General features: G+C 42.4%; 1 protein-coding gene across 1 annotated transcript; it reads left to right on the top strand.

Moving 5' to 3' along the window:
- The first annotated feature begins 1,795 nt into the window (after window positions 1–1,795).
- On the top strand, window positions 1,796–20,588 carry LOC133975511 (metal transporter CNNM3-like). The gene is given in 12 exon segments (XM_062413479.1): window positions 1,796–1,862; window positions 1,865–2,637; window positions 2,730–3,064; window positions 4,506–4,682; window positions 5,674–5,831; window positions 11,047–11,190; window positions 11,280–11,438; window positions 12,367–12,536; window positions 13,886–13,982; window positions 14,190–14,320; window positions 15,125–15,251; window positions 16,902–20,588. Coding segments are annotated over 12 exon segments (2,373 nt in total). The 5' UTR covers window positions 1,796–1,810; the 3' UTR covers window positions 16,952–20,588.
- Window positions 20,589–24,426: the final 3,838 nt, after the last annotated feature.

A 24,426-nucleotide genomic window follows, 5' to 3' on the forward strand; every position in this document is an offset into this window, starting at 1 on the left:
CTACGGGTCCAATCTGCTAAGCTGTTTTCATTGTAGTGGGGGCTGGAGCCGGGGGCAGGACTTATCAGCAGCTTCCGTAGTGTTGTTTTTAAGTCCTGCAGCAGTGTGATGATTAGACCTGCATGAAGGTTAAACATTTTCTGGCGCAGTTTCTCAGGCCAGTGACTTTTTTCCACGCTGTGTATCATTCACAAGGGAACCTCTTGAGGTTTTAAGCAGGTGGAGCGATGCAGAAACAAGGGGAAGAAGAGTGAACCAAAACATGTTCTTTCATCTAATCTCATCCATTTCATATATATTTAGGTTGGATTCCTTTGCACACAAAGATATTGAAGCAGAATTTCTCCAGATTTGAATTGCAGTGCGGATAAATAATCATTGGTAACCATGACATTATAATGGTTACAATAGTTAAAATAAAGGCTGTTGACTTGGATTCATAAAATCTCCATGCTAAAGTGAAATATAATTTCCTTTTTTTTTTTATTTCTCCAGGGTATATACAGTAGATGATAATCGGATACGCCTGCAACATGTTTGACTTCAATTGCTGTGATTTGTTTTGTCTTTTATTGTAATGGTGTAATGCAGGGCGGGAGGAGCCCTTCCAAACACGGACTGTGTAACTTAAAGCAATGTGTACAAACTATTTTATAACTACTGTAAGGCATTTGAAGAAATCTATGGGGATAATAAACCTGAGATATATTTCTCTACAGAAAATCTGTCTCCTTGATTGATATGCAAAGTTTTCTGTGGATTATCTCGGCTGGATTGGTTTTCAGCTGTGTGTGCTTTCGGTTCCAGGGAAGCCAGCACGCTTGTTTTACTTTTAACTGACGTGAGAGATGTTTACATGGCATGAGGGTGGATCCTGTGATCGAAGGAAGCTGGACTGCAGAGATGAAAATACAGATTATACACATTATTATTGTTATTAATAAGAACATGCATTAGGGAATGCACACCAGATCGATTTCATGACCTCAGACCACTTCAGGCTGCATTGTGTTTAGGTGCAGCTTGTGTTATGGGATTCCTAAATGATGTGTCCAAATGCACATTGACAGTTCATCTCTGTTATCTCATAAAATGATGTATCTGTGAGGGGACAAAATACACGTCCACGTTCTGTGTATAAGTACGATCAGCTTCAGCCGAGGGTAACACCACCTGTGGCAGCAGTGTGATTTGAACCCAGGGGCAACATTTGAAATGAAGATAAACATTGCAATAACAAAGGATATGTGGAAGTATGTTCTATCAAGTTGGAGCTTCGAGTTCCCCCCTACGCATATTTTCCACTTCTCACACAAGTGAACTTTGCGGAACACCTCCTGGTGCGGCTGGGCCTTCAGCGCGATGGAGTGGGAGTGGGCACCCTCCTGCTGCTTTGTGTAACAAGTGCCCTCTTTGTGTTCTCAGGGTCATTCATTGCTCAGCTGCTGTAACATTAACTCAAAATGTAGCTTTTCCAAAGACAAGCTGTGGTTGACCTTTGGAATTAGGTAATAGATAATGCCCCTGCCACTGTGGAGGAACCATCCCAACAAGTGAACACAGAGCCACATGTTGGAAGCAGGCTGTTTCAGGTCTGGGACAGAGAGGACCAGGTTGATGAATGACTTGTTGTGAAGAGACACAACAGAGATGCTCGTGCTTTAACGTCGTTTATTGGCCGTGAACAAACACGGGCTCTGATTCGCTGCCTCTGAGAAGGGGCGGTGTGGTTAAACAAAAGAAAACATTCAGAATCCAGCACCAACATGGACGTCAGGCCCTTTGCAGCGCGTACATTAGTCGAGCCAAGATGGCCGCCCAGCAGCGCAGTTGCAGTCTGTTTGGCCGGCTGTCGCCGCTATCTCCAGATGGGCGGGGCTACTGCAGGGCTCGGAGTCACATGATCCGCGCAGAGCCAGGTTGACCAATTCCAATATGGTGGCCAGCTTGGCAGGTCTACGGTTCCTGTTGATGGTATTGTTGTTCTGCGGGATCGGGTTCGGCGCCTGCAGCCAGGAAGCTCCGCCGGTCCTGGGGCTGCGACTGGAAGACCCGGCGGGTTCGGTGTGCATGAAGGATCGGCTCATCTCTGCGCCAGAAGGAGCCAATTTCACGCTCCGTCTGTTCGGGTCTGATCTGAATGGAAGCTGGCCGTGGTTGGCGTTCGCAGGGGCAGCTGGCGGAGCTGTTGGGGCGGTCGGGGATGCGCTCGACCCGTGCGGGCAGGAGTCCCGACGCCAGCAGTCCGCTTTCCAGGTGAAGGACTTCATCCTGGACGAGGTGTACAGCGGGCTGGTGATGGTGGCGGTGCAGCAGAGTAGCATCTCTACGGGGGCAGCAGGCAGGGAGCAGACGTACCACTACCTCTGCGTGCTGAGGGGAGGGAAGTGGGCTTCCGTGGGCTCGGACAGACTGCGGGTCATCACCAAAGATCTGCCCGTAGACCACATCCCGAAGTGGGGTCTTGCGGTGCTGGTGGTGCTGCTGCTGCTGGTGTGCGGGCTGCTGAGGACAGTGAACCTCAGTCTGCTGTGGCTGGACCCCGTGGAGCTTTATGTCCTCCACAGCTGCGGCTCCGAGGAGGAGAAACGGGCCGCCAAGCGCCTGGAGCCAATCAGGAGGAGGGGGAACTTCCTGGTAAGTTTATGTGAGTGAAAATATGAGGAAGAGGAAGAGGAGGGTACCGTTCTGCTTATTGATGATTTTATCCCATCCCCTCTTATTCCCAGGCGTGTTCCCTGCTTTTCCTGTGCGTACTGGGACACTCGGCACTGGGTGTGCTCCTGTACCGGGCGTTGGGCTCCATCCTCTCCGCAGTCTTCACCAGTGGCTTCCTCGTCTTCTTCCTGGCCGAGCTGGTCCCTCACATCGTGTGCTCCGGTTATGGCTTCCAGCTGGCGCCGGGGCTGACCTGGCTTGCCCAGGTTTGTATGGTGCTCACCTGCCCTCTGTCCTGCCCCCTGGGGCTGATCCTGGACCTGGGGCTGAGGAGGGACATCAGCACCTGTGGTATAAGGGAGAGGGCCTTGGAGATGATTCGCACAAGCACCAATGACCCTTACAGGTAAAACAGGATCACACACTGATTTGTACATGTAGTTTAAAATAGTGAGTATTCTGCCGGTGTAGACCCTATATACACAAATCACAATTTGTCTCACGGTGCTTAAAAAAGGTGACACCCTAGTCTGCTTTTTACCCTCAACAAGAGTTAGTAAAAACTACAAACAAAACCTTATTAACAGGAAATCGACCCTAGAAACCTCAGAGAATCCGATGAGAGGGATCCCTCTCCCAGGACGGACAGAAGTGCAATAGATGCTGCGTGTAACAGAACACATCAACAAAATAACAGTATTTACAACATTGATGAGAAAAAACTTTTGAACATTTATGGAGAGGTGTATCAATGTTTTAATGCAAAAGATAAAAGCCAGACAGAGATGGAGGGAGCAGACAATTGTAATAGATATTACCAATAAGTACTATATATGAGTAGGCACATTATATATCAAACAATCTAGTTCATAATCTAGGATCAGCTGCCACAACGATCCACAGTGTGATCCTGGATCTGCAACGCTAAATCACACAAGCTCCAGGGAAGAAGTCAGTAACATGTATTGATGAGACATTAATGTGAGGAAGAGGACGCAAGGGAAACTCCATGTGCCTTGTGTCCCCCCCGACAATCCAGTCTATAGCAGCGTAACTGAGAGCTGGGATCAGGCAGATCTGAACCAGCTCTAGAGATACATTTACATTTATTCCATTCCATCAGGAAGGTATCTGATCAGTACCACATCTACTCTGCAGCAGGACAGACACACAACCAAAGTATCTACTGTAAAGTGCCTTAAACATCTGCACAGTATCACACAGCTGACTGATGCACAACCTTCACACGTCACAAATATACTGTATAGGTGTTCACATTTACTATTAGTTACTCGTATATCTACCTCATTAATTTATAATCATTATAATTAAACACTTCTCTCCTTCAAGTGCCCCCATGTTTTACACTTCGGTTGTTTTCATTGACAAGAGCATCCACCACAATGATAACCTGTACATTATTTTCCAAATGATATTATTGTCCACATTGTAATGATCAAATACAAATAAAATAGTTTTCTAAACTTTCAGTTATTTTGCACTCATCTAATGTTATCCTTTAGTCTTGGTGATGCAATCTACATTTTCAGGATTCAGAGCAGTTTCCAGATGTACTTTTTTTAACCCTTAAAACAAACATACTGTAAATGTTCCTATATATATATATATATATATATATATATATATATATATATATATATATATATATATATATATATATATATATATACACACTGTGTATATTTATATTGAACCACATTAAAGCTTCTCGACCACAGGATTTCTATTTTCATTTATATTATTGTACTGTACGTAGGTTCATAGCTAACAAAAATGTCAGTTTCCTACCTTTTGACAATTGTCCCGTGCCTGTGTCCCTTGTGCAGTGAGTTTGTGAAGGAGGAGTTTAGCCGCGGGACGCTGCGCATTAAGACGGTGGAGGACATTTTGACTCCTCTGAAGGAATGCTACATGCTGCCCGGCTCGGCCGTCCTGGACTTTTCCACCATGTCTGAGATCATGCAGAGCGGATACACCAGGGTGCCCATCTATGAGGAGGAGAAGTGGGTACAGCAACAACAACGCGTCAAAACCTTCTTGTCCCTAACAACCGAAACCTGTATTTTGTCATTGAAAACAGACGAGAATTGCAGCATTTACCTCTTATCTTTTTTGAATCCATTATACATGGCAGTGTCTCCATTTCCCCTGAAACCAATCAATGAGGAAGTAAGACGATTAATCAATAAATCAAATAGATGAATGATAGAATAGCTACCGGAAACAAGCATTTTTCCGCTACTTAACTTGAACAATTTGAGAAGTGTCATGTACAAAGTCAAGGTCTGAACTATAGAACATAACTCTCCTGTCACAGATAGGGAGATATCAGCATATATATGTAATGTCCAATATACTTTTTTATATGACATAATGCATAGAAATATGCTCAAGGTAATTTATAAATGGTGTCACAGTTTGTAGAGTAGAGCGCACTCGGACTCCACTATTTACGATACTCTCCACAATAAATTATATATAAACACTTGAGTTGTTTTAACCTATATACACATTTGCTAATTTCAACAATATAATACGTTATACGGAAAAAGTCCTTAACTGTGGGAATTTCGTTTTCCAACAGTTTTCTTGCAAATACTCTTTTAACCTACAATACATATGTTTCTAAAGCCATCAATGTTATCTGATATCTAACATTGATCTACATTTAAATGTCCCACCATGACAATAGGCTACAAAGCCTGAAGGACATGCTGCCATTAGACAGAAAAACATGGAGCAGTGTAATGTCTGAACTTCTCATAATGACACGCCACAAATACCGAAGCTGTTATTGTTTGATAAAAACTGTTTTGGGAGGGGGGGGGGGGGGGGCTCATGTTTCTTTTTCCATGGGACCTGTGATATTTTAAAAACAAAGCAAGTACAGCTCCACATTCAGTGAAAACACATGGCATGTAGTTTCATTGGGCCAGTGGACATTTGTGTTGTGTTCTTGCCTTTCCACACATCAGCATGTGTTTGCTCTTCTAGGTCCAACATTGTGGAAATCCTGTATGTGAAAGATCTGGCCCTGGTGGACCCAGACGACTGCACCCCCATGACGACCATCACCAAGTTCTACAATCACCCTCTGCACTTTGTCTTCAATGACACCAAACTGGACGCCATGCTGGAGGAGTTCAAGAAAGGTGTGCTCATGCTCATATCTGCTTTTATAGGAGGAGGGAGGAAGTGCGTTATGAAAAAACACCCGATGCTCAAGCAGAAGCTTCTTCACTGTGTGCTAGGAATATTACTCAGGGGGTTTCTCCAGATGATGAACATCAACAAAAATATTTCACCGTGAATAATGAAGAGACAATCTAAAGCTTATGTTGATAAGAAAATAATTTGCCATCACATGATAGAAATTACGCTGCAAAACCCTTTTGACAACGTCTGCTCTTATCACCAAAAGCTCTCCTGATATCTTTGTCGTTGTTGCATGTTAGAATCATCGTCCTGCTGTGTTGTCATATCCACTCACTCTGACATTCTACTCAGTTTTGACCAGGGTCCGGAGGCTCTCGCTCCGACATTTACAGTTTTTCACAATTGTTAACACACAAAAAGCGAAAATTCAGCATAATTTGCACAACCTTCACTTCATGTACCAATCACTCGACCCAATTTGGCACTACTTCACACTCCCTTATCTGCATTATACTCTGACTTTCATTCTTTACACTCTGATGTCAATTACACATCACCTTGTTGTCAAAACACTACACACAATGTCCAGTTGTTGCACACACTTCTCAAGGAAATCTCAAAGCATCAACCTCCAACACACAAATACTCAAATCTCTAAACATTCAGGTCTGTTGAGCAATTTCACCTCATTTACACAGCCGAACAGGAGACTGAAATTGTAGATATGGTTCGTGAGAACAACTCTATCACACAAATAAAAACTAGGATCATGGCTGACCATTCTACATTTAGAAAACGTCCAGACCGTCAGCCTGTCTACATTGGACCGTATTCTTCATAGGACTGCCATGTGAATGAAACAAGTGTTCAGGGTCCCATTAGAACGTAACACAGGCATGGATTAGATTAGATTCAACTTTATTGTCATTGCACGGTACAAGTACTTATACAACGAAATGCAGTTTAGAGTCTAACCAGAAGTGCAAAAAAAAGGAGTTAAAGTGCAGAGTATTGTGCGTATATGAAATGTAAATAAATAAGATATGTACAGTAGCAAATATATATGGAATAATACAGAATTGACAGATATTGTATGATATAAGAACTATGAGCAGTAATAAAAGAAATAGTACAGTATTAACAGCTTTTGTATGATATAAGAACTATGAGCAGTAAGTAATATATCTGAAGTAGTACAGTATTAACAGGTATTGTATGATATAATAACTTTAAGCAAGATAAATATATGAAAATATATAAAAATATATAGATATGAATATACTATAGGCAGAATAATACAGTAGTAAAAAAAAGTGAGAGTGTAGTGCAAATGTTCAAATGTTCAGTGGTTGGAGGAGGGTGTGGGGCCGGGGGGGCTGCTGCTATCACTGCGGTGCAGAGTTCAGCAGGGTGACAGCTGCAGGGATGAAGCTGTTCCTGCTAGTCCGGGAACGGAGGACCCTGTAGCGCCTCCCAGAAGGGAGGAGGGCAAACAGTCTGTGGCTGGGGTGAGAGCTGTCCTTGACGATGCTGCGCGCTCTCCGCAGACATCTCTTGCCCTGGACAGCTGCAATGGTGGGGACTGAGGAACTGGTCATGCGTTGGGCAGTTTTAACCACCCTCTGCAGTGACTTCCGGTCCGCAACAGAGCAGCTGCCATACCACACTGAGATGCAGTTAGTGAGGATGCTCTCAATGGTGCAGCGGTAGAAATTCACCAGAATCTGAGGAGACAGATGAGTCGTCCTCAGTCTACTCAGGAAGAAGAGACGCTGGTGAGCTTTCTTGACCAGGGTTGAGGTGTTGAGGGTCCAAGAGTGATCCTCAGAGATGCGGACACCCAGGAACTTGAAGCTGGTGACACGCTCGACCTCCGTCCCGTTGATATGGATGGGGGGGTGTGTGCTGCCTTTCTTCCTGAAGTCCACGATGAGCTCTTTGGTGTTGAGAGCCAGGTTGTTGTCGGTGCACCACGCCGCCAGGTGCTGGACCTCTTCTCTGTAGGCCGACTCATCGTTGTTGCTGATGAGGCCAATCACCATAGTATCGTCTGCAAACTTGACAAAAGTATTAGTTACATGTACAGGAATGCAGTCATATGTGAATAGTGAGTAGAGGAGAGGACTTAGCACACAGCCTTGAGGCACGCCGGTGTTCAGGATGAGGGTTGAGGAGGTGTGGTTCTCTAACCTAACAGACTTGGGTCTGTTGGATAGGAAGTCCAGTATCCAGTTGCAGAGGGAAGGGTTGATGCCTAAATCAAGAACAGGATCTGATGTCTAAAAGATCCTGTCGGCTGTAGACAGTATTCACAAGACTGTTCTGAGTGAACAGACATGAAACGAGTAGGCAGATAATAACTATTTTGCTAAATCTGGGGAGACGCTGAGCCTCGCGTTGTGCACGCGCCGCCATCTTGGTCATATATGAAGGAGTTACAGTGAGAGTTTGTGCTTGTAAGTACCAACATTCAGCACTGACACATGCATGTATTGTACCTGTAATCCAATATTGTTCCTTTTCTACAGTGTCTCACTGTAGCCCACTGTGTTGACCTCTCTGTGTCCATACTGTAACTTGCATTCTCATGCTGTCTCTGTCAGCGGATCCAGGAGATAGATAGATAGATAGATAGATAGATTACTTTATTCATCCCCGAAGGGAAATTAAGTCGTCATAGCAGCCGGTACATTTGAATACAATAAAATACAATACAATAGGATAAAATAAAAAATATTGATCTAGAAAGCCTCACACAGCTAATGTGTTGTACCAGTACATCTTTATTGATGAGGTGGGATTCAACCTGGTGAAGAGGAGGCGACGGGGCAGAAACCTCAATGGCCAGCTGGGTATTGTTGAGGTCCCCGGCCAGCGTGTCCCGGGAACATCACACTGTGTACTGCAATGAATCACCATGGGATCTTCATGCCCACCTAGGGGCCTATAATGCTGCCCGTCTCCTCGTCTTCCTGGATGGCCTGCATGACCTGCTGGTAACACCTGGCCAGATAGATGACCCACAGCGGATTGATCACGTTGTCATCGGGGACAATGTGAGCTTCCACCGGGCTGCTCAAATGCGTGAGAGGTTCCAGGACCACCCACATTTTTCCGTTCTATACCTTCCACCTTATTCTCCTTTCCTGAATCCCATTGAGGAATTATTTTCAGCTTGGAGGTGGAAGGAATATGAATGGAACCCACAGGACCGAGTCTCACTGCTCCAGGCCATGGAGGAGGCTTGTGGCGACGTGAGTGTCGAGGCCTGTCTGCATATTTGTGTGCTGTTTTATGTTTGACTTTGAAAAAAGTAGGCCTACACTGAGACATTTTACAAAAGGAAAAATGGCTCATTCTCCAGAGTCACTGTCATTCATATGGTGTGTTCCATTTTGATGATTGTGTTTTCAGTTTTGCACTTCAGTGTGCTGTAAATGCTTGGTAGTGTGCAAGCAAATGCTTAGTTGTGTGTACTCAATGAATGGTATGTGTGTGTCAATTGAAAATATGGCTGTGTGTACCAAATGAAAACACGAGTTCCATTTTGTGAACAGGTAAGAGATTTGATATCAAAGAGTCATCTTGCAAATGGAGTGTCAGGTTTAGCATTTTGTGTGTGAGGTTTTCAGTTTTCTGTGTGCAGTTTTGAGAAAGCCGTTATTGTTTTGAAAAACGTGTGTTAACAATTGTGAAAAACTGTAAGTTCTCAGGCACATCCCCTCTGTAGAATGTCGGGAGACTCTCCAGAGTTCAGTGTATGTCTGAAAGCAGCTTATGAGGCCCGACGCAGTCATGTTGTAACTTTTGCAACCTTTAACATTGATTTACATATAGTTAACAATACCTGAATGTGGCAGCTTTTACATTCATGAAATTCAATACATGGAGTTGGATAGAGCGTGTGTGAATTAGGACTTTTTCCAATGCAGACAGAAACTCAGCAGCAACATCTTTACAGATCATTTTCAGTGTTGTGAACATAACTGCATAATAATATTCACTCTTCTTTAGTCTGGAAACAGCTGGCAGAGAACAAGATGAAGCTGTTTATGTCTTGTCAAAGAGGATTCCTCTGATCAAATCTGTTCAGGATGAGGTCAGCCTATCCAGACCCATTCAGGCCAATCCAGAGTGATTTAAGGCAAATCCAAAGACCGCCTGATCTGAAAAGACCTGCTGAGGATAGGCAGGCAATTTGTATATATTATGTCAACGTGGCACCAAAATATAAACAATTGCGAATTAGCTATTAGATGTTGCTGTTTGCAATGTAGCCATGGATGTACAGACAGCTTTCAATGGAGGAACCTGCTACTGACAAAAAGGTCAAACCTGGTGGTTCTTAGGCAAGTCTAGAAATAAACATGGCACGCTTTCTTATACCTCTGAGCCTGGGACAGCAAGTGGCAGCAGGCATTCTGTGTTTTGGTTATCCATCCCGTTCTTGTGAACACGATATCACAGAAACATGTTGAGGGAATGGCTTCAAAATTGGTACAATTATTCAGTTAGACTCAAGAATGAGCTGCTTAGATTCTTGTAGTTGGAGTTCAAAGGTCAATGTCCTGGCGATCTAATGCTCGGAATTTCTTTACATCTGGCCAAACGTCCACTTGGACTCAATCTGATTTGAATCTGGAGGTCAAAGGTAATTTTGACCTCACAAAACACATTCAGCCTCGAGATACAAATTTTTTAAAGAATGTCTCGAGGTTATTCTTTCAAGATTAACTGACTAGATTTAAGTGGTCTTAGGTCACAGTGACCTCATTTGAGTCTCGAAAAAAATGTATACACTAAAACTGCCCTTGTTGTCGGAGGCAGAAAACCGCAGGGCGGTATTTCTAGTTAATTTCTAGAATGATGCTATCCCCAGGATGGATTTAATCACATTTAAACTCAAATTACATGCAGCATCATGTGTTTCTCCCAGAATTTGTGTATTTTTTTTATGTAAATTGCTTAAATCACATTAAAAAGCCTCACATCACCCTTTCAAAACCTTCTCCTTTACTCTACTTCTATTCCAGAATGACCAGGACTTTCAGTTATAAATTTTTTTAAATAAAGGTCAGACAAGAGGTTAAGTTGTAAATGTTTTTTTATTATTCAGATGAAGCCCTTAATGAGGACTGATCTCTTTGAAATGAAATGTACTACAGGGAAGGTTTCTGTGATTTGACCACTGACCTTTTCACTTCATACCAGGCAACTCTCACATGGCCATCGTCCAGAAAGTGAACAACGAGGGGGAGGGAGATCCTTTCTACGAGGTGCTGGGATTGGTCACGTTGGAGGACGTCATCGAGGAGATCATCAAGTCAGAGATCCTGGATGAATCTGACGGATACTGTAAGTTTACATAGACACAGTTGTTGCTTTAGCATCTGATATTTTTGTTTAGACTTTTAACACCCCCCCCCCCCCCCCCTTCCTTGTAGTGGACAGGAAGGTGAAGCGCCCTCTCCCCCAGCTGGAGATTCCTCTGGAGCCTCGTGTCGCTCATGAGGAGTTTTCTCTTTTCAAGCCTCCCGAGGGAGAACCCAAGATCCGCACCTCGCCGCAGCTGCTGCTGGCTACACACCGCTTCCTGTCTAGAGGTTTGGGATTTTTATCTGTGAACATTTACTTGCATGAAAAGATTGAGTCGTGTAATGCCTGACCATGAACCTCAGTCACAAAGTAACACAGCACATGTAATGATTATGTTTCCGTTATACATTATCAGGGTCTTTTGCTTTAGTTTTTTTCCTCCCTGTTCATAGCCGCTCTTTTCAGTGTCAAATAGTTTAGTTTCATTTTAGTTTAATTCAACTCAATTGGACTTCAACTCATCCTCTGGATTGTGTCATGTCATTATCGGGGTAATTCACCTGAAGGATTCCAACTGTCCCAAAAAATAATTAGGATCTTTTCAAAACACAACTAAAATTCATGAACAAGTGTCAATCCTTTCTCCCAGTTAAGATTAAGATCCATTTATTCATCCCAAACACATGCACAGACATGCAAGGGCACACTCATGCAGGTAGGGAAATTGAATCTCTGCTTTTTACCCATCTGGTGCAGGACACACAGAGCAGTGAGCGACCATGTACGGCGCTCGGGGAGCAGATGTTGGGGGAGTAAGGTGCCTTGCTCAGGGGCACTAGACAGGGTAGGGAGACTCTTGGATTTTTGGACAGATCAATCCAGGTTCGTCTTTTGTTGTCTCTCCGTGGAGTCGAACCAGAGACCTTCTCTGCCCAAAGTCCAAGTTTCTGCCACTAGACCACCGCCTCTCCCTGAGGTTTAGAAACGTATATACCTGCTGCTCTCAAAATAGTCTTTAAACTTTATTAATTGATTCGATATATCTTTTTTGGACCTACCTTTGGCAACATACATACATCAATACTCTACACCTAACTTGAGGACCTGAATTTAAGTGATTTGAGGTCAAGAGAGTGTTTTTCAACCAACCATCACTAGCCAACTGGCAACTTCATTGTAATCATTGTCTCTGACCTTTATCCCCCCCCCTGGCAGAGGTGGAGCACTTCAGCCCTGGACGCATGACTGAGAAGGTCTTGTTCCACCTGCTCCGTCACCCCAGCGTCAACCAGGAAGTGCACTTTGACCCCAGCGACCGGCTGAACCCAAGACATTATCTCTACACCCGCAACCACCCGGTGGACTACTTCATCCTGCTGCTGCAGGTATGAGCGCGTGTGGATTTCTGCCTTTTGCTTTGTGTTAACATGATCAGCTCATGAAGAAGTATTTCTCTTAATTACTTTCTCCCAACTTTCCAAACTATGGCTTTATTCCTGTGCCACATTAGTGAGCACGCAGTTGGACTCTCGAAGGCACATCACTGCTCTGTGAGCTCACAGCATCTCTGCTCTCTTACCATCTCATGTGCGCTCTCAACCCTGCCTGAGCGCTCGCTCGAGTTGGCACAGTGTAATCACAAATTGACACAAATCTAACCAATCAAAGACTGGGAAGAAGCAATTCTGATTGGCTGTTTGACATCCAATCAGGCAGCTTCCACAAGAAGCAAGGGAGGGGATTGGAAAATTACTTATCGAGAAAGAAGGATTCAAAGAACGTGAGAGAAAACGACAACAGAAATATGAATAACCTTTATTGAACATTTAACAGTCTCTACTATTTAGTCTACTGTATTTTAGAGCTGTTGCATTTTGAAGGCCATATCTCCATATTTCACGAACAATTGACTATCATGTAACGATTTTGACTCAGCCCTCTTCAAATAATTAAAAATATGTGCTTGCAAGAGCCCCACTGCGCGGTGAGGAAAGTCCCATTGCGCGCTCACTAATGTGGCACAAAAATAACGCCATACCAAGCAACCTGTGGTGGCCTTTGGGTTTTTGTGTAATGCTGATAACAAACAAACCCACTAACAGGGCCCAAACCATAACCTCTTTGGCAGAGGTAATTAGGATCATGGTAGTTAAAAAATGTGCGTAGTTACACCAATAAAAATGCAGATATATAAGAATTGCCTAACAATCCTAAAACACAGACAGTGGTTTATTAGTCTTCAATTTTTGTCAACCACTGTAATTTCTCCTGTGAAGATGAATTTTATTATTATTATAATACTAACTAACTGTGGTTTACTACATTTTCATCATCTGTTTCTACAGCAGCCTCCCCTCATGAATTATGGGTGCTCATGAATATATTAAAAGCACATAGATCTGCTTACAACTATGTTTACATTCCGCTTACAAATGCTTGGTAAGGAAAAGATCCTTTCAGTTCCTAAACAGTTGAACCTGCCAACATCAAAATCATGTGATCTGGTAAAGTTTTATTTCATATTTTGGATGGCACCATCCTTCCCTACATTAACACGAGTCTCTGTATTTATTTTAATAATAAACCTGCAATAAAACTGACCACACAGGGATAAACTGTGATAATCGCACAGTCACATACATGGGAACCTGCTCACAGTTCTCATTTTCTGTATTTAACATAAAGAGGTGCACTGAAATAATAACATAAAAAAATGACACCATCTCTTTCTCAGGGCCGTGTAGAGGTGGAGATCGGAAAAGAGGGGCTGAAGTTTGAAAACGGGGCGTTTACTTACTACGGAGTTGCTGCTCTGACGCTACCATCTTCAGGTGAGGTCAAGAGTAGCAGGGATTTAGATTTTTAAATCCCAAATATATTTTTTTGCTTTTGATGCAGTCAAGACTTGTAACACATGATAAATTAAAATCACTATTGAGATGCCGTAATGTTTTTAGAAAACAGGTTCTATATAGAAGATCTATACAAAGGTGTGTTGGCAAATATTGTGCTGACTGTGTATTTCTGTGATCTAACAGTGCACCAGTCTCCGGCATCAACCCAGCGTCAATCTCCCAGGGATCCCTTTGAGTCAGCAGACGCCACCAGCCCGTCCAGTTATTGTCCTGACTACACCGTCCGAGCTCTCACTGACCTGCAGCTCATACGGGTGTGTAACAGTGTGTTGGTGTGTTTTTACACTGAAAGTTGACACACTAAAGGCTGATATACAGTACACTGATGTTATTTTTGGTTTGTCTTCATTCGTAAAATTGCGTCATTATTATCAAAATGTTTTGTTTAAGAAGGGGGGGGTGTCACTGTGTTATATCATGTGCAGCTCTGTTAATACTTTTGACTGATTTTAAATCCTAATGTGCAGCTCTGCTTCCACCTGAAGCAGAAAACAAGGATTACCTGATTAAAAGAGGTTGTTGCCCACACCAGCTACAGAAAACGTATTAAAGGGATAGATCACCCAAAAATTGAAATACGCTTATTATCTTCTCACCACCTTGCCGATGGGGAATAGGTGAAGTGTCCATAAAACACTCCTGGAGTATCAGGGGTAAATTCAATTCTATTGAAACAACTGGGGACCAATTCTTTAACATAAAACCACTACAGGCTATAAACACAAAATGCCTCCATACAGCTCCTGTGGTGCCGTCCAAGTGTCCGTAAGCCCCGACATTCAAAAAGGAATCGAAAAAGCGTTATTTACACCATTTTTTTGGCCTAGACGTTCTCTGATATCCTCCTCTGGAATCGCGTTCTTGTGTGCTTCACAGCAGATATTTGGTAAAAAACATGGTGTAAATGTACTCCATTTTAGTCAAATATCTTGAGTTCTCGCTGATGTCGCCACGTGCCCCTTGGGCAAAGCATAGAGGCGAGGGCTTGTGCGGTTTGTGTGCACGAACGTGAACGTGGCTGTGATTTCCCCCAAATTAATTTTGTGAATGTGTTGCAGGTGACGCGTCTCCAGTATTTGAACGCTCTGATGGCGTCTCGCGTCGGCCAGAGTCCAGATCCTCCTGAGATTAAGATCCTGCCCAACAGCCAGACCAAGCTGCTCAACGACAGAAACGCCACACAAGGTAGCTTTGCTGGAAACGTCGTGTGGCCCCCGGGGTCCACCGGCCCAGCAGTTCTCTAAACTAACTGTCACTGCTGATGCTAGAAATCACACTCCTTCACAAACGTCTTTGTAGGATTTCTAGGAATGTACCTTCCTTTTTGCCTTCAGCTGAACTAAAATAATTTTTTCTCTCTCTTTTTTTCCTCCTCCTTGCGTGCCTCCGTGTCTCCTCTGTCCTCTGGCTCGTCCAGAGTTTCCTGTAAACTTTTCATTCTTTGCTACCATTGAGAACTACTGTTAGTAGTTTTTTTGCATGAGGTATGAAATGCAGCCTGTCAGTAGCATAACACATACATACACTTTAAGGACAGACAGACTCACAGACACACACCCTTCTACCTTCTCAAGTTAACAGTCTCAGTGGCTGTTTTTTATTTATTAATGAGAGAAAGTGCTTTACTAGATTCTCAATCAGCAAGTAGATGTGTGTGTGTTTGTGTGTTTGTTTGTGAGGCTCTTTTCTTTCTTCATCCTCTATCGTTCCTCCCCTCTTCTCACCTCGTACCGGTTGGGTTTGTAAACTCAGACAGACGTGGTCTCTCACACTTTCATTAACTGCATGTCCGATTTGTTTCACTTTCCTCCATAAAAATCCCACAGATATTACTAGGACTTGAAGGTGTTTAACATGTCCTCTGGCGTCCATATGGGGATCTGGTCAGACCACTTGCAACCAGTACAAATGTCTTATATGACAGGACTGGTCACATGACCACACGATGAAGCAACAGTCCCTTCAAATTATACCCTTAACTTAACCCTGAAAACGAAACCTCTCTAAGACAACCCCCTCAACGTTTATTTAATAAAAACTAATTGAGTAGAGTTTGAGTTCTGATTAATTTACACAATAAATTAATTTGCTTTGATCATTAATTAGTAAAATATCTTGAACTGCAAATAATTATTTAATTAGGCTTTAAAAACTCAACTATTTACCGTATATTTGGGGGCTAAATTAATTTCATAGTGACAAGATTTTAATCAAACAAACTTTGCATTTGCCAGAGACTATTTTCAGTAGCGGATAAAGTCACAATTAGTGCTCAAGCGAGCGTCTGGTGCAGCAACGTTCAGAGCAGAAATCCAATCCAACACTGGAGCAGACCTCCCATGTGTGTCTCTAAGGACGTCTTACATCACCTCAAGTCACGGCACGCCACAAAACACACTGACAAGACAAGATGGCACAAGAGTGTTCAGAGACAAACCAAGCTCTTGTCAATTAGTTTTTTCATTCTGCAATTACATGTGAATATGTCGAATTATTGAAAACACATTGCCCAACCCTAACACATGTTTGGTTGATTTGGAAATGTATTACATTTTCCTTGATGAGGTCTTGAAGACATTGAGTTTCATTTTAAAAAAAAAGAAGAAGAAAAAAATTATTTTTTTATCTCTTTCTGGTTTGACTCAAGCACTCTATGCAACTTTATCTTTCCTCTAACTCTGGCCCTTCTTCGTCTCTCTTGCGCCACCTTCCACATCTCCAGCAAATGTCACCCTGTCTTTTCCTCCTTTTAAATATCTGCCATCACCACAACATGTGTTTGCAATTCCCCCCTCACTCACCCCAAGCTCTCTTGTCATTGGTCGGCTTCCACAGGTGGGAGCGGAGCCCAAGAAAGCTCCACAGAAGAGGAGGCTCATGGGTAGTGCAGTTCTGTCTGCACGCTGTAAAAAAAAACAACTTTTCTTTGTGTTTTATATATATATTATATATATATCATCTATGGCTGGAACGTAGTTTTTGGACATGACTGGAGTTCGAGTGATTTTATTTTGTCTTTTATGTTGATCCACTGCTCACACTTCCCATCTCTAGCCCATTACATTATAAGTTTTCAATTGCAATCTTATTTTATGTTGTTTTATACAATTACTATTTTACAAACACACACTATTTTATTTTGGCTGTGCCTTGCTTACAAGTTTAGTTTTTCACACTAATCTCTGACTTTCCATTCCTCACCTTTTCCTGTCTGGGTGGCAAAGCTACATGTGTATGTGTATGAATTTCGTGTTTGTGGGTGTGTGCTCAAGCATCCGTCCGATTTGAGACACTTAAAAACACTCAAGCTATTTGAAAGCCGATTTGCACATTAAAGTTGTGCACTGTCAATCATTTAAGCTATTTTATGGTACATGTGTGTTCTATATCCTCTCGTCACAATTCTGTCAGGCAGAGAGTGTGTATATGGCCAAAAAGGTTTGAACCGTGAAACAATGGCGGATGGTTTATACTGTAAGTATTCAAGGTGTAAACCAAACTAGGGAAAAAACAGCCAAAATATGAATCTAAGAGTGGTAATTCATATATTATTGTAATTAGAAGACAAATAAGTTATCAAAAAAATAATTTTCATAATCAATTCATCCACCATTTTAATCATTTTAAGTTAAATGTGCCACTTTCCATGGTTCTAGCTCCTCAGTTTTGAAAATTTAAAGAAGTCACATTGGGCTTTAGGAAACTGTGACAGGCAATTTCTCATTTGCAATGTTCTTGTACAACTGCATTTGTTTAGAAAACATTTAACATTAACTACTTGTAAAATCAAGAGAAATGTTGAAAACATGTTTGTAGGGTTTGAATTGTTTTTTACAATTCTTAAATCCATCCGGTCAGCCTGTTGAGTCCCGTAAGCTCCCACGGTAAAAGATGGCAAAATTATTTATCAAGAAAAAAAAAGATTCCTTGATATTTTTTACAACTGTTACGTACACATATTTGTACTTGTCATATGATATCTGCCAATTTTGGACCAGCGCTGGTGTTGACTCTGAAAAGCCTTCAGAAAAGATACCCAGCCATACCCACTCTAAAATAATTTGGATTGAAAAAATATCATAAGTCTTTTAACTGTATGCACGAAGTATTTACAAATGTACTTCTCCTTTCTTCTAAAATACTCTTTTTACATCCTTCTTATACGTTATGCTGGACCTATGCACATAAAGGTACCGCTATTTCACTTACCCTGAATCTGTGGTCCATTGAGTCATTTAAACCATAGACTGTACGATTTAATCCCAGGAAGTAGTCCGATCTATTTCTTACATATTTGAGTTTGATTCCAATGCCTCCATTCCAATAAATTTTCACAACTGTCTATGTCTGTGAGTCTGTGTGAGTGCCAGTGTCAGCAAGCAAGCATCCAGTTCTGCATTTTAAGCTTTCGTCATCCAAGTCATTGTTGCATGTACACATGTGGACTATGTAAGAATTGGCTTCTCAATAACATTTCCTGTGTTTGTATATTAATGTAATATTATCAGGAGGAACTTAATGAGGCGTTTGGAGCCATTTAAATAAACCAGTTTATTTTATTTAAATGTTTTGGGGTTTTCCAAATGCATTTTAATGAAATACTCACAAGCGATGACTGTTGTGAAAGTTCCGGGTCACTGTAAACATTCACTCCGTTCATACAGGATGAGGAGCGGCTCCTTTGACGGCACTGCATACAAATTTACAAAAATACACCAAAGGTTTAACATGTGGGGTATGTTGGGAAAAAAATACTTGGTCTTGTCCACGCTCAAAGGCAGTAATTAAAAAATGTGAAGAATAAAACGTGCACTTCCAGATAAGGTTTCCTGGAAGGAATTATATGGATTAAATGGCACTAATTAAATGGTCAATTAGTTAATGGTTTAATTTGATCAAGCAAAAATTAGCTGATTCCAGTTTCTCACATGTAAGAATTTGCAGCCTAAAATTATAGTACAGTCCAAAACAAAACAGACATTTGAAAATTATTCAAAAAGTGACACAGATATTTTAGCAAGAATGTAGACTCAGATTATTATGTCATCTCCACTCAAGCTTTATCTGTGTTTTTCCAAAGTTAGCTGACACAGCCTTTGTTGTAGCATTGATGTCTTTAGCCAAAGATATTACGAGGCTTCAACAGTCGTGACTCAGGTAATCCATCCGGTGTTATGATGGAGTGTCTTCTTATAATGAACCAGTGACTTACGTCCCAGGTTCTGCTGAAGCGCTGAGCCACAACTTTATGTAAGCCCCAACCACAGCTGCGCAACACAAAGAAGTATTATGAAGTCATACATTTAGCTCTTTTCTAGACAAAGTGCTTCTAAAGGCCACACAAGCAAGGGAATCAACATGAGGCTAAAGCAGAAATGAAAAAAAAGGACGAATATGTAGTTAAATATTCAAGAGTTCAATATTCGATGATAAATATTTTTATACAATTCTCAAAACGCCTTTCAATGCATAGAAACCAAATACAAATTCATATTTTTTTACATTTGCCATAAATGTTGAGCTGATGCTTAAAAGCTTTTTTACATTAGCTGCCTTATGCAACCTGATTCCTTCTCCGAAGATCACAACCTCTAATAGCATAGTCCCCATCCAAACTGACTTAAAAAGTTCAATTGGTGGCCACAAAATGATCCTTTAGCAACTTGGAGGATGCTGAATTAAATGTTAATATAGAATGTAGGGAAACACACTCCTCCAGCTTACATTGAACAAACTCACACTGTGATATTTTGTAGTGAAGCGCCTATTTGGACGTATCCCTGCTACATGGCTCAGCATGGCGAAACAGGGAGTTTAACACTCAAACCGATTTATTATGGAGCATGAACCATTTAATTTGAAGCCACATTTTCCCCCGGGCTAAATAAAAGTGTATTTTTTGGCCATTAGAGTGCAGTCGTGGCACATTCTCACAGTGAGTGTCGAGTATGACGTGTGAGTATTTGTATTAAAATGACCTTGGGTTGTTTGAGTCGTCTCTGCACCAGCTGTTACATTACCACCTTTTGATTCCATGTGTTACTGATTTTTTTCAGTGTTACCACATTTTGTCACAATTTTATTTGAATGATTCTGAGTAAATATTTGTCAGCTGTTTGCTTATATTGTTTTGTTGTAATAAGCTAATTTGCATGGTATCAAAAGACTGAATGTCGAAGAGATAATCATTACTTTGTGCTTATTATACTTATGCTTATAATATGTTTTTTTGGGGGGGTGGTGATGTGGCGAGCTGTGTGTTAATATACATATATGGCTGCTTGGATAGAATATAATTTGAGGTTATAGTTTATAGGTTAGCAAATCTCACTTTTTCAGGTACAATGATGAGTTATGAGAACTAAACAGTTAAATCGATTGATCTTTATGTTCAGGTCACATTTGTAGAGAAATTTAACTTTGGTTTTGGGAATGTTGCCAGTTTTGGGTGCATTATGACTCCAATGCATTTAATACTTTAACAAGTTTCTTAAGAAATAAAGTCAATCTTGTTCTAAATAAGTCTTGTGTTGTGTTTGTCTTTTTTGTTTCGCATAAACAAGCACACAGATAAAAAGATGGCATTTTTTTATGTATATTTATAAATTGGAACAACGTGATTTGATGAGGTGAAACGCTGTCAAGTGCTTCCAAGTGTACTTCAAGTGTAACTTCACATGCATATCCCATTTTTCCAGGGTGAGGTGCAGCAGCACACTGTGACCATACATAGTGCTGGTCACAGTGTGACACAACCAATCCCCGTTCCCAAGAAGCAGAGGATCACAGGCCTTAATGACTACAGACCAGTCGCCCTGACCTCCGTAGTAATGCAGACCTTTGAGTGCCTCGTGCTGAACCACCTCAAGACCATAACCAACCACCTCCTTGACCCGCTGCAGTTTGCCTACAGAGCCAACAGGTCCTTAGACGACGCAGTCAACATGGGACTCCACTTCATCCTCCAGCACCTCGACTCCCCTGGCACCTACGCCAGGATCCTGTTTGTGGACTTCAGCTCCGCATTCAACACCATCTCCCCAGCTCTTCTCCGGGACAAGCTGACACAGCTGAGCGTGCCTGAGCCCACCTGTAAGTGGATCACTAACTTCCTGACCGACAGGAAGCAGCGCGTGAGGCTGGGGAGGCTTGTCTCTGACACCCGGACCATCAGCACTGGAGCCCCACAGGGTTGTGTGCTCTCTCCTCTCCTCTTCCCCCTCTACACCAACAACTGCACCTCCAGCCATCCCTCTGTCAAACTTCTGAAGTTTGCTGACGACACAACCCTTATTGGATAAAATTTCCAATGGGGACGAGGCCGCCTACAGAGAGGAAGTAAACAGCCTGGCTTCCTGGTGCAGCCAGAACCACCTGGAGCTGAACGCTTTAAAAACTGTAGAGATGGTAGCAGATTTCAGGAGGAGCCCAGCTCAGACCGTTCCTCTCACCATGTGCAACTCCCCAGTTAAAACAGTTGTGTCTTTCAGATTCCTGGGGACGATCATTGCACAGGACCTGAGATGGGCGGAGAACATCACCTCCATCATCAAGAAGGCCCAGCAGAGGATGTTCTGCGGCAACTGAGGAAATTCAGCATGCCGCGGAAAGTGATGGTTGACTTCTACACAGCCATCATTGAGTATATCCTCACCTCATCCATCACCATCTGGTTCGCTGCCTCCACTGCCAAGGACAAGGGCAGACTGCAGCGGATCATCCGGTCAGCTGAGAAGTTTATCGGCTGTGACCTGCCGGCTCTCATAGATCTGTTCCACTCCAGGACCAGTAAGAGAGCAGGCAAGATCATCGCTGATCCTTCCCATCCCGGTCACCACCTGTTCCAGAGACTCACGTCCGGAAAAAGGTTCCGGGCCATCAGGACTAAAACCTTGCGTCACGTGAACAGTTTTTCCCCATGGCAGTGGGGCTCACAAACAAGCCCCCTGCATCACACTGACTCTGCATGTCCTTCCCCTCAGGGAGGAGCTTATGATGTATGAATGTGTTGATTCTCCAGACCTTGGTGCTCATTGTGTAATATCTGTTATCGTGGTTTGCACCTTGAGCCAATCTGAAGATGTAAATTAAACTTCAGAGGGATAATTGTATAACTTTGTCCTTAAAACTTCCACAACACCCCATTCTCTCGGTATTAATCCAGATGTTTCTTCATTTTGATCAACACCTTCAAAGATAAAATCTAAATATGAACATGGCCTTCCTGGCCCTGGGTTTCTTTACAGGCACCATAGTCACTAACACTGTGAGGAGCCTATTCCACTATTCCCTCCTATTTGGAAAGAGAGATGGAGCTATTGACGTTCCCACTGACCAGCCGGATTCAGCAGCTACAGCTAATAGATATAGGAACCTGCCTCACACCTGTGATGGCAATCTGAATACAGTGTGTGTACAGTGGGAGGATGGTCTGGTCCTGGAACTATCTTGCAGTGACTGGCATGAACCCATTTGTCCTTTCAGTGACCTCTACCGCTGTGTGTGTTGTTATCAGGATCTGGTGCGGTCCTGTCCATCGCTATGTCGGCAAATTTTCCGCCTAAGGTCTTTCACTACCACCCAGTTGCCGGGCATGGAGTGGTCTGGTCGCCGGGGTCCAATGCCCTTACTTGCTGTACGTCCGAACAGAATCTTAAATGGGCTGGAGCTGGGGTGGTGGTGGCAGGCAGTGGGGATTCCAAAAAGTCCAGGGATGGTAAGGCCGGAGCAGATGAGTGGAACGTGGAACCCAGTGGAAGGTGCGCAGCTGAAACTGAGGCAAAAAGGGAGCAACGGGTTACAGGTATCATTAACAAGAAAATCGTAGTCGCTGGGAAACAGATATTTTGGCATACACGGTCGCTCATCAGGGCCCACTCACGACCCATCTGTGTTTGTGCAGCCAGTGTATGTGCAGTCACATTTCCTCCAAAGCCACAGCTCTAGCGCTGTGGCTTTTGGTGGAAGTTCCTGTAAGTCAGCCGTGAGCACGGTGGAGTGTGTGTGTGTGGGGGGGGCTCGACCTCAAAAAGGATTTTGGCAGGTAGTAATGCTACATCCGCTCTGGCATTACAACTGGGTCATTATTAGAAGTGTGAGCATACATTTACATACTGCAACTTGTTTGGGGAGGAGGACAGCATCTGAGACACTTCCTGAAGCCCCATCAGATCTAACAAATCATCCGCTCATTTTGGGATGTCTGTCAAACATATTATTCTTGATGACTGATAGTAAGGCTCCTGAAGCTACAAGGGATGTAATCTCTTTCCCCAGCACTGTGAGTGAGTGCGTTGGCTTATGAGCATAAGCATCTGATTGATAGTTAACATATGTTCCTATCAGCAGTTTGTCTTTCTTTTCTAAGAAGGGTTGCGTGCATTCAGCCTCTTGATGTGGGAGGTGCTCCTTACGGTTTTATTCTCTGTTCAAAGCTGCTGGCTCCCCTCTCTCTCCTACCATTATCCAAATCTTTAAGTTACCTTAAGTCTTCAATCAATCTCTAAAAAGCTTTTGTGTGGAACAAATAGGAAACTTAGTTATATAAACATCCTCAAAATAATGTAATATTTAATAATGTTACAATGTAATATTATATAGACAATAGCATGTCCTCTTATATTTACTTGGTCACTAGTAATTTTCTTTTTTGCTTAATACACTTTCAAATATCCTGCCTGACCAACATATATCCTTATACCTTAGAGAAATTGTCTACCTAACAAGCTTTTGGAGTCTTGCCTCACACAATCCAAATAGTATATCATTCCGTGGTTGTTTTCTTAGCAAACTCTAAACTCCTACCTTCGGATTTTTTTTCTAAACCTTGTTTAAAAATGTACGGGGGGTTTCAGTGTTGGAATTTATGTTCAGATGACATAATAATCACCCGGCCAAAAAACGATTGTAGTTTCCATCATAGAATGTGGTTTCAACACTGTTTCCGTTACACCCCCTCTGACTGTCAGAGGTAAATGGTGAACTGACATCTCTCCCTATGAAGCAAGGTCAGTGAATTGTTTTTTTATATAATCTATAGACTATATACTTATAATGTTACATGTGTAACTTAACTTTGGTATTGGTCAAAACTGATAAACTAACTAAAACATCCGTTTGCGGTATTTACAGACAACCTTGGGTTAATGGATTGTATTTCATATACTGGTTCTTTAGTCTTTACAAGCACACAAAGCATTGTCTAATATACAAGTCACATTCATAAAGATTTCCCCATAAATTCTGGGGTGTAGTTTGGGGACAGACCCTGGAACGCTTTTAAAGGTGATCAAACCAAACATATAAGCATACTTATGTAAGATACTCTCTCCCCTCCTGTCAGTGATTGGAAACTTGAGGT

Source organism: Platichthys flesus, chromosome 19 (genome assembly GCF_949316205.1).
Source record: "Platichthys flesus chromosome 19, fPlaFle2.1, whole genome shotgun sequence".
Classification (NCBI taxonomy): Eukaryota; Metazoa; Chordata; class Actinopteri; order Pleuronectiformes; family Pleuronectidae; genus Platichthys; species Platichthys flesus.